Source organism: Lissotriton helveticus, chromosome 8 (genome assembly GCF_964261635.1).
Source record: "Lissotriton helveticus chromosome 8, aLisHel1.1, whole genome shotgun sequence".
In the NCBI taxonomy this organism is placed as follows: Eukaryota; Metazoa; Chordata; class Amphibia; order Caudata; family Salamandridae; genus Lissotriton; species Lissotriton helveticus.
This window is the reverse complement of record NC_136069.1, coordinates 1695629588-1695641547: the sequence shown is the minus strand read 5'-3', so window position 1 is coordinate 1695641547 and position 11960 is coordinate 1695629588. Positions and strand designations below refer to the sequence as shown.

Genomic DNA, 11960 nt, shown 5'->3' with positions numbered 1-11960 from the left:
TACTCCCCCGTTTCCTCTTTTTATTCTTTAACCTCCCCATAGTAATGCCGAAATCATTCTTTCGTACTCTCACGCAGCTCCTTAGTCGATTGGCATGGGGAGGTGGACAGCCTAGGGTGAAATGGGAGGTCCTGATGCTCCCATATGAGCAGGGTGGGTTGGGAGTGCCTAATTTCGAAAGATACTACCACATTGCGCAAGCTACGCACTTACATACCTGGATTCATGGACGTCGAGACATCCCACACGTGATTATGGAGCGGCTTTTTGCAGCCCCTGTCCCGTTACCGGCTACGGTATGTGACCCAATGGACCGTAGAGTGGGAACACTCGACTCAGTTAGGGCCACTAATCACGCTTGGCACTCGATACTGCGATCGCAGGCCTGCGAGCTGCTGTATTCCCCGCTGATGCTGATTGAATGGGCAAGATGGCTCCCCACGATTGTGGAACCCGGGGTAGTCAGGGCTTTGCAAAATCTTGGTATTAAAACTATGGGGGATTTATTCGAGGCTGGGATAGTCAAGACCTGGGAGCAAGTCTCGCAGGGCGGAGAGCACCATACGATCCTAGAAAAATTCCAATACCATAGAGTACGAGGGGCTTTTCTGGAACTGCTTGGCCCGGACCTCGCGGAGCCCCCTGAGGTACCGGAGTTCACATACGTGATAAAAACATCATCCCAGCATAAGCTGATTACCAATCTGTACAAAATCGGGCACCGACACTCCCAAGTAACCTACACTAGGGCGAGATTGGCCTGGCAGAATGATCTTGGCATACAGATAGACGACGCTATGTGGACATACTGCTGTACGAGCACTAGGAGGGTATCCCTGAATGCCAGGCATCGGCTGATACATTTTAAATACTTGCAGCGGGTATACTACACCCCGGAAAGGCTTCACAAATATGGTCTTAGACAATCAGCGGAATGTGAGAGGTGCCACGCGCCGATAGCTGGTTTTATGCATATGGCATGGGTGTGTCCGGGAGTACATAAGTTCTGGAAGGCGGTATTTAGCGAAATGAGCAATATAACTGAGGTAGAGATACCGCCAGATCCGGCTTTGGCATTGCTGGGCTACTCTAAGCCGGTCCCTGCTCCACTGCGCAGGCTTGTCGACATGGGCCTCTTGGTGGCGCGTAAAGTTGTAGCGACCTGCTGGATGCGAGGGCCGCTGCCAGTCCTGAAAAGATGGTCCCGTGAGATGCTATACTGTAATACGCAATCTGAGGCCTTTGGAGAGCTGCTCCCCCCTAGGAGCCGCCCTAAGAACTTCTGGGGATTGTATCAGGCTTACCTGACAGCTAAGGATGCGGAGGGTGACACACTGACACCTTCACAGGAGGAACGAGGGGCGCTGAGGGCTGACACACGACATTAGATGACGGCGACGGGGGAGAGACCTCACACCACCCCCCCTCCACCCCGATATTGGTGGGACGCGGGCGGGAGACACGCTACTAGGCACGAATAACAGCACACACTCAGTAGAGAATGGGAGCATGGTAAGGCGAATATGCACACAAATTACTACAGGTCAACTGGCACATACACAGAGTTCAGGGCGTACAACACAGTAGGACTTAGGACCTGATGAGCGCATCTAGTTGGGGTCAGTTGGGGGGGAGGGGCTGTGTGATAAGGTAGGGAAGTACAGTCTAACGGGAGGGAGACATAAAGATGGGTTCATTTCTCTTTGTCGTGTTTATAAGGAATATGCTATGTAGTGCAGGCATGCATTGGTACAGCTAATGATCCTTTACCTTACTGTGAATGGAAGTTACTATTTTGCAATTGTTAACAATGGACATGATTTTTGATTTGACTATGACAAATGATGCGGCCGGCCCGAGAAGGGATGTAGGCGAGAGACTCTGTACTACTCCCTGTTTTTTCACAGGTTTAAATAAACTATAAATAAATTTAAAAAAAACCAAAAAAAAAACTGTATATAATGTTGGCCAAAACCCGTGTACATTGAGATAGTCTTCACACATGACTCTGTTACTGTCTACTGGCCGCGGAATTTAATTACACCAACTCTTCCTCTTTTGCCAAACGCCTCTTGTCTCTGCCTGGGCTATCTTTCTATACGGCTATACTCTATCTGGGATAGATTTCTATTAAAGCTGTTCTCTAGCTGGTATAATTTTCTATGAAAGCTGTTCTCTAGCTGGTATAATTTTCTATAAAAGCTGTACTCTGCATGGGTAGTTGTCTATGAAAGATGTACTCTATCTGTCATAGTTTTCTATTAAAGCTGTTCTCTAGCTGGTATAATTTTCTATGAAAGCTGTTCTCTAGCTGGTATAATTTTCTATAAAAGCTGTACTCTGCATGGGTAGTTGTCTATGAAAGATGTACTCTATCTGGCATAGTTTTCTATTAAAGCTGTTCTCTAGCTGGTATAATTTTCTATGAAAGCTGTTCTCTAGCTGGTATAATTTTCTATAAAAGCTGTACTCTGCATGGGTAGTTGTCTATGAAAGATGTACTCTATCTGGCATAGTTTTCTATTAAAGCTGTTCTCTAGCTGGTATAATTTTCTATGAAAGCTGTTCTCTAGCTGGTATAATTTTCTATAAAAGCTGTACTCTGCATGGGTAGTTGTCTATGAAAGATGTACTCTATCTGGCATAGTTTTCTATTAAAGCTGTTCTCTAGCTGGTATAATTTTCTATGAAAGCTGTTCTCTAGCTGGTATAATTTTCTATAAAAGCTGTACTCTGCATGGGGTAGTTGTCTATGAAAGATGTACTCTATCTGGGATAGATTTCTATTAAAGCTGTACTCTAGTTGTAATAATTTTCTATAAAAGCTGTACTCTGCCTGGCACAGTTTTCTGTTAAATTTGAGAATAAAAACTTCATAAGCAATTTCAGTTAATCGGTACATATATCTAGATACAAGTAAGGGAAAAGTAAACAGCAAGAAAAAAAAACATAGTATTTTTAATCATATTAAAAGAGAACATAAATTTAAACCAACGTTAATAATACATTAGAGAGATTAATTTACACATTTCATTACAATTCAATAAAATATACAGAATGTATAAAGGTGGCTATCTTTATCAATTTTGTCCTAGGATTTGAAATATATTAGTTTCTCAGGGGGTCCTTGTTTTTCACATTCACAGTTTTCTATTAAAACTCTCTGTCCTTCTTCAGGTCCCACGCTCAGTCTGCAGTGAGAGTTGTCCCTCTGGGTATCGGCAGGCTGCCATGGAGGGAAAGCCTGCTTGCTGTTTTGACTGTATTCTTTGTTCCCAAGGGGAGATCGCCGACAATGGTAAAGTTGGCTGCTAGAAGTGTTTTGAAAAACATAAATGTAAAATTATGATTCAGCCATGACATTGTATCAACATATTAGCATTTATAGACAATTGAAAGATATTCTTATGAGCTGTTTTTGTTCAGTTACTTTCAATCAGGGAATCACAGAAAAGATTCCTACAGGTAGCATCTCAATCCTTCTCAGCCAGACCTTTTCAATCAGTGTTATATTTGCTTTAATGCATAATCTGCTTATAACATTTTAATTTACTGTAAACTGGGTTCATTGACATATCGGTGGAGTTGATTTAAGAGTTCCGTAGGGACTATCTGTTCTGGATCTATACGTGTACCAGTAGGGCTGTAAAGTATTGTTAAACTCTACTCAATGAACAGAGTCCAGAGAAGAACCCATGCCTCCACCTCCTGAGCCCATCCCACCTAGAGCCCTGGCCGTCATTATCCCTCTGAGATCACCAGTATTTTGATAGAGCTGAGCAGTAGGCCCATGGAGGAACCCAGTTTTCTTTTCAATCTGAAGAAGTCCAATTTGACACCGACGCAAGATCTCCAGTTCATAGGTGCTCATCTAAGGACGAAATTGGGGGAAGTGCAGCATCTGGAGCTAAGGAGGGACAAGTTGTAATTGGGTGTCTCCTTCCTTCCAGTGATGCCTTCTCCAACAGAGTGGCTCTGGTTAAAGCTGCAGGGACCCATGGCTTTCACCGAGCTTGTTCTTCCCTGAGGAACATTACACCTTTACCCGTTAATTAACCACAGCTTTAAGTGGTGGAATCCAGAGTATCTCAGGATTAGGAGCAGATGGTACAGTTATCATTAGAGGTGGTTGAGTCCCTCAGCTTGTGGTTGGAATGGAAAAATCTAGACAGGGGTCTAGCTCTGGAGACACCCCACCAAACATAGTAACTACAGGTGCGAAAATGTGGGCTATGGAGTGACTTTGTGGGAGCAGATGGCCCAGAAGGAATTAAGAGGTGGGCTCAGGAGAGTAGGAGGCATATTCATCAAGTCATCTTGCTGCTCTGCATGACAAGGAAAGTGCGGGAAACATTATACAGCACATTCCTGTTTTTTTCCAGTGCAGGCGCACCTTTTGCTGCCTAGCACACATACAGGCATCCTTGCACCATGGTGCAGGGCTGCCTGTGTTGTAAGCAGGATTTTTTCATGCAGGATGGGACACCTTCCTGCAAAAAAGCAATACCTGAGGTGTTTTCCTCTTTCTATGTGTGTTGAAAAAAACAGCACACATAGAAAAAGGAAAAAAACTAGGAGAAATAAACATATTTCTCCTCATTAAGCCTCCCCTGGGGTTGCATAGCAGTTCCACGCACTTATAGAAGTGCTTTCCCACAGGAGAGTAACACAACGCAGCAATTTATCCTGTTTTGAATTACTCCACATTTATCAAGCCACCCATAGCCACACAAGGTGGTCTTGCATGGCTTGATACATTACACTTAAGGGTTCCATCCCTTCTGCACCCCATTGCATTGCACAAAAGCGATGCAGCCCTTTGATAAATATGCTCCTAGAACTTTGAGAGAGAAGGAAGTGAAGGTGGTCCAGAAAACCTTAAAACATTGTGCACCCACTATCAAGAATTCTGTGTTTTCAGATCAGAGCAGGCAACAATGGGGTCCTTGTCTACATAAATCACAAACTAGGATCACATAGTGGGTGTGGGATTATTTGCCCAGGAGATAGCTGTGGGTGGAGGCCAATATCTTTTCTCTATCTGCAGTATATGTCCCAAGGAGAGAGGTCATCTAAGCAGGCTTTTTCCTGCAGAGAGAAGAATGACAATCCTATTTCAGGAAACCCTGAGTTCATTTTGGACTATTTAAGAGATATTTTCTGTTGGAATGTGTGGTCTTAATATTAAGGTTGCAATGGTCTGCTATAAGAGCCTTCAGAAATCTCCTTTTAGAGTGTTTAGTGCCATAGGCGGAGAAGTGTGGCTCAATGGTTAGAGCGGCAGACCCTGATGTAGAGGTCTGGCCCGGGACCAGGGTTCAATTCCCGCCTCGGCGGTTCTTGGACTCGATTTCCCCAGACCTGATAATTCTCGCCTCGGTGCCTATTCTAATCATGGGTCCCACTCTGTGACTCTGGGCAATAGCTTGCTTAATATCCACAATGGCCCCAGCAGCGATTGGATGCCTGGCTTCACTTTGGGGGTGCCCAGGAGTGGACATTTCACAGGAAAGCCAGGAAGGGTTCCACAGCTGTATGAATACAGCACTACGAGACCTCAGGGTAGAAGGCGCTATATAAATACAAACACATTTACACACATTTACATAGGCCACTAAGTCATTGGGTGGCTTCTTCCTAAGAGGCCTCTTATTCATTCACCAACACCTACATTGGCTTTGTCTCTGGTTTGGCAGGAGCTGCAGAGAATCTACCTAGATAAGGTGGGGTTATGCCGAAGTCCTGATTCAGGTCCCAAGGTTCCTATGGTTTTTCACTGTTGTTCTGATTTTGAGTTACCTCAGTATTTTCTGAGCCCATCTTCTCCTGAGGAGGAGTTACTTCACATGCTGGATGTGAGAAGAGCACTGGAAATCCACTTGTTTGGAACAAGAGCTTTTCGTGAGGTAGCTCTTTTGTATCTTTTGGGGCCTTGAGCAGAGGTATAAGACCATCATCTTTAGTGCTTACCAGCTGGCTGGAACAATCTTTTGTGCCAACATATGAGAGACAAGCGGGGTTCCCGACAACGCAACTTGAGGGATGATTCAGAGGAGGCGTGTCAGCATCTTGGGTGCTTTGAAGGGGGGCTTAATGGTGGCCTTGTAATGCTGCAACTTGACCCACAGCCCATACCTGTATGGAACATCACAGGCCGTAATTGGGGTGTAACATTTCTTCAACATTTGGCTCATTGGTTTTGGATACCAGAGTAATATGTGAATACTCTTTAGTTCTGGGTGTGGTGTGGAGTCACTGTCTTCCATTACTTGAACCAATGTTGATGGCTTTGGAGTCAGTTCATCTTGTAATGAGGTAGGTGAGTAAGACTGATGAGGAGATAAGGAAACGGTTATTTACCGGTTATTCTCATTACCATGTTCCATGCTTTCCATGCCTCAGTTTACCTGTATGGATTGTTGTAAACGAATCTAGGACCCTCGTGTAACTTTTCCCAATTCATGCCCTTATATAGGTATACTTTACCCTATCCTTATATAGGCATAGAAATCATTACCATATTTGGCCTGAGCCTTACAGCCCAAATATGTCAAGGCTACTTCCACTAAGTTCTGAGAATTCACAACGATTTCTTGGAAAAACCCACCTTCAGCAGCTCGGATCTTCCCCCTGCTTGAATATTAAGTTATCCAAGAAATCCTGGAGTTTTCTGGGTATTGAACCTTTGAGTGACGTTATTAAGTCCAATCATGCGTCAAAATCGGCACCTTCATGGTATAAATATGCCTACATTTGCCCAAACTAACACACAGTGGTTCTTGGAGCAGATCGACTAACTACTTACCCGACGCCCTGCAGCAGAAAGTGCCGAAGGAAGCCGACCCTCCAGCAGACGCACTGAGAGATGCTGTTTCTTCTCTTGCCGAGAAATCCAGCTCCAGTGTTTCCAGCTTACTCTTGCGGGTATCTGGGAGATCGAGTCCTGAGAGAGAGATACAAGACCTCCTTCATTCTAAACGAAGGTACGGAGCTGATTTGATGTCCCTTCCTGCACATGAACAATCTTAAAATGGCGTTTGGAAACTCACATAGAAGTTGCAAGACGTCATTTTCTTTTGTTTATAAACAAACTAAAAGTGATGTTCCTGTGGTGATAGGGGTTTGTAAATATGCCTCATATTTTCCCAAAAGAACCAGGAAAATAAAGCAATTGAAGCATATTTATAGCTGACAAATTGTTTCAAATTGTTTACTTCCCTGAGAGTATCTTTGCTCACTAAATTGACATCTGGGGGCGCCCTTGTCACTTGTTACGCCTATAACTTTTAAAAATCTTTGCCTTCAAATGTAGGCATGAGCTTTCAAAATCTGTGTAACAGAAGCTGTTATTTTATGTACAAGAAAAGAGAGCTGCCTCAGGGCTCCCCCTGGGCTTTTGTTTCATGTTTCAAGCGAGAGGCCCTGGTTACAGATATACTCTGGGAGGTCTGAAATGTCAGCGTCGGTGCTAATAATGTAGCTAGAAAGAAACCAAGGGGCATAATATCAACAACTAGCGATATTTATCCCTAAATGAGCTTAGCAATAATATTTTTATCGCCGCACATCGCCGGATTTTATCGCAGAGATAAAGTGCTATTAGCAACTTTTATCTTCAAAGCGATAAAATATTTGGCGATAGCTGCGAAATGTGTGAATATCGCTGGAAATCCAGCGATATTCTGCCATTATCGCTAATAGGGTCTTAACCTGAATATCCACCTCCCATTGGATATACAGGCTAAGAAGTGCTCTGAGCAGGCGTTAGGTTTTGACGATATTCGCGCTTAGCGCAAATTTTTTCATCGCTATGCCTGCGTTGATAATAGGCTATAGCGATGTTAGCGACTGCTTTCAGTCGCTAACAGGTTGGGTACGCCCACTTTGCATGTCATTAGCGATAAATCGCTGACATGCAAAGCGGGCCCCAAACCGCTCACTATCGCCTACAAGTTGTCGCTAACTGCTGTTAGCGACAGCTTGCTTATAGAGCATTAAAATTATCGCTGCTTTGCGCCCAAAAACAGCTGCAAAAGTGCCGATAATCTCATATTGCCTGCCTTGATAATATGCCCCCAAGATTCTGTTTCTGATAAAATGTTGAGAAAAAATGTGGACAGTTGCCACATTGTAGAGCATAAACAATTTTAATCCCTAAGATGTGCAGACATTAAGGGGCAGATTTACAAGCCCCTTATGACACTATTATGCCACTGTTGCGTCACTTTTGTGACACAGCGGCGGCGTAAACCATGCACTACATTGCCCTTTATTTATAACATGACGCATCACGTTGTAAAGCCCTGCACCACATGAAACTTGTGTCAGGTTTCATATGGGAGTTCCGGCGCAGGGTGAGCCACGTAAAAGTGACTCAGTGAAATCTACAAGATTTTACTGAGTCACTTTTACGGCCATGTGCATCAAAAGTCTGCGCCTGCTTGAAGCAGGCGTAAGGCTTGACGCACCATGTTGGACATAGGCAGAGTTGGAACAGTGCTGGAGTTGCGTCGTACCCGCGGCGCAACTCCAGCACTGCACCAACCTTACACCAGCGGATGCAACACGCATCTGTTTATCCTTGCGCCATGATGTGCCACATTATAATGCGGCACATCTGTGGTGGCGCATAGGTAAACTTGCGTGACGCATCTTTCCTGTTACATCCCTGCTGATTTGCAGGAATGCGCCAGGAAACGTAAATCTCCCCCTAAATATTCCAATAATTTATAGTTTTCAGAATGAGTCCTACCCTCAAGTTGTTTAGAGTATATGTGTTGTTATTAAATGTTTTTCTTGGGTTTCTCAGGCACATTCAATAATCTGGGTTAGCAGTTTGAAGTGCTTTCATTTTTTTCAATGTATAAAACCACATTCCTACAAGTCCATGCTACATTTCTTTTAATTGTTCCTCCCCACCTTCACCCTAATGCAGAAGTGAAACTTAATAATCTCACATATTTGATAATCTGTTATCTCACATAACTAACTTGACCAATGAATCCAAGAAGGAGGAGAGCTGGAAAAAAGTCTATCTTTAATGTGAAATAAGCACACTAAGGGGCATATTATCAAGGACCGGTATTGAAATTATCGCCTTTTTATCGGCAGAAAACTGTCGATAAAACTGCGATAATGGGCTAAATGATACGCCCTTGTAAATTCCCATAGAAGCCCATGTTCTTGTGTTAACATGGGCTTCTATGGAACTTCACAAGGGCATATTATCAAGCCCATTATCGCCTCTTTAGCGGCAGTTTTCTGCCGATAAAACAGCGATAATTTTAACACCGGTCCTTGATAATATGCCCCTAAATTCTCTTGCATTCTTAGTTTTCTAATTATTTTTTGAGAAATAGTTTGAGAGAAATTCCAGGGTCAATTGTTTAGTTTTTTGGAAGAGCCTCACACGCTCTATTGGTGTCATGCTTCATCATTGGGTCTCATCCTGGTCCCTATACCCCAGGATGGGCTCAACCATACCAACGAGATCACTATTAGATTTTGTGGGATAGGGACCGAGAGACATACAAGTGCCCTGAGAGACCCCGCTAGCCCTTGGTTATTGGCTACAAGTGAAAACTATAGGTGTGTATAAGGACATTAGTGTTATTACATCTGTGTTTTCCTCGACATGTTAGTGCTCTAACTATTTTTGGTTATTTGCCTCTTTTGTTAGAATAGCTGGACCAACATGCCCCTGTAGTCGCACTTCCGTCAAGGTGGAAATGTCGCTTTATAACTTAATTATGTCCCACTTTTTGTCTAAAAAACAACTAATCAGTTGATCCTGGAATTTATCTGCATTTATTCCTGAATAAATATCAGGAAAGCCCAGGGGTGCAGTATAACTGAGTGTGTTTAATTTTGCACCTCAAGCAATAGACATATCCCTATGGTAATACTGATTTTGTAGTGTCAGCAGTTTAAATACAGTGGGCCTCATTTATGAGAAATGACGCATCGCTGCGCGAAAGCAGCGATGCATCACTTCTCAGTGCGCACTCCTTGCGACATGATTGATGCGTCATATTTACAGTATGACGCATCATGTCGCAAGGAGTTACAGATACGTCAGTATTTCTGACGGATCTGTAAGCGCAAAAGTGACGCATTGCTGGAGTGTGTCACAAAAGTGACGCAACTCCAGCAATGTGTCCTTTCACATGGGGAAAGTCCCATGTGAAAGGGCTTGCGTCAGTCTTACGCCTGCTGTGAGGCAGGCGCAAGATTTTTGACGCAACAGCGTCCTAAAAGTGACGCAGTGAAATCTCATAGATTTCACTGCGTCACTATTACGAGGCTTTTTGCGGGGGAATTCCCCCTCTGCATACATTATACCTGATGCAAGTCCTCATAAATGAGGCCCAGTGATCTTAATATTATGAAAATATACAGCTGAGGATCATTTAGGATCATTTTTCACACCTGGGCAAGGTATTTTAGCTTTTGGTGCGGGCAAAGAGATCTAGAACATTTTTCAGACACGTACAGAAAAATAAACAATATTGACAATGACTGATATCATTCAATTATTTATTCGTCATTTTATTATGTATCAATTGTTTTTATTTTATTTGGATAAAAAAAGTTTTGTATATATTTTTTGTGTCGATTTTCATTAAAACAGTTTCTTGGTTCTCATATAAATTGTGAATGCATGAAGACTTTGTTCATAGGTGATACATTCATACACAAAAACACACAATGGATATTTTTCAATTCATCTGAACAAGGTTAACACATTGATTAAGAATGCATGTCAAAATGATGTGAATAAACTGGTGGTTTGTTGACAAACTACACACGTTTCGGCAAAGCCTTCATCAGCACTCCGTCACAGTAGAAACCTAGATGTTTATGCCCATGATTTTTATGGTTCAACAATTTTAGTCATGAGACAACACATAAAGAAAGGATATCAATCTAAAGTTGTGTCAATAAAGAGAATATTGAAAAGGTGCTATAGAAACCTCACACCCAAACAATTCAAAGTTTACATGCTTTTATAGAACAAGGAGAGAAAAGAAGAATGATGGGGCATATTACCAAGGGTGGCGATAGGCAATTATCGCCGGTTTAATGGCCGTTTTCAGCCACTAAGCGGCAATAATTATATCGCTCTATAAGCAAGCTGTCACTAACTGATGTTAGCAACAGCTTTTAGGTGATAGCGAGCGGTTTGGGGCCTGCTTTGCATGTCAGCGATATTTATCACTAATGACATGCAAAGTGGGCGTACCCAACTTGTTAGCGACTGAAAGCAGTCGCTAACGTCGCTATCGCCTATTAGCAAGGCAGGCGTAGCGATGGAAATATTCCCGCTAACGCCAAAAACTAACGCCTGCTCTGACCAGTTCTTAGCCATGTTATCCAATGGGAGGTGGATAACATGGCTAAGAGCATTTAGTCGCTAATGCATGAATATGGCTGTATTCTCAGCGATATTCATGCATTTCGCTTGATTTTTATCGCTTTTGAGATAAACCTTGCTAATAGCAAGTTATCTCAACGATAAAAACCGGCGATGCGTGGCGATAAAAATATTGCCACTAACCCTACTTAGCGATAAATATCGCTATTTGTTGCTAATATGCCCCATATTCCCCAACCAATGTCTCTACATTAAAAACGTGAATGAAATTTAAGAATTCCTAAGTAAATCATTGAGACCTGAGATAAGAAATGGAAAGAGAGAGTAAAACCAGATATTTTGTACATAGAGCAAGAATACTGCATGTGCTCAGATAGATTGTAGTGCATAAGTTTACAACCTACATACAGATAAATGAAAAAGACATACCCATATAATATTGGATAAACTGGGTACAACCTGATGTAACAAAATTGGCTAAATCAATATACGGAAGTGCTACCCAAACCTGAAACAAAATGGAATAGCACATGTCGGATGTTATTACTAAGGACATGGGTATGGATTCTGGTCAAAATCTGAAAGA

General features: G+C 42.8%; 1 protein-coding gene across 1 annotated transcript in view; it reads left to right on the top strand.

Annotated features, from left to right (window-relative positions):
• The first annotated feature begins 254 nt into the window (after positions 1-254).
• LOC144774131 (vomeronasal type-2 receptor 26-like) overlaps positions 255-11960 on the top strand; it is a 28300-nt gene continuing 16594 nt past the window's right edge. Inside the window, exons 1-2 of the mRNA XM_078659154.1 lie at positions 255-296; positions 3178-3298. Coding sequence (XP_078515280.1) covers positions 255-296; positions 3178-3298 — 163 coding nt within the window. The remainder of the gene's footprint in view (positions 297-3177; positions 3299-11960) is intronic.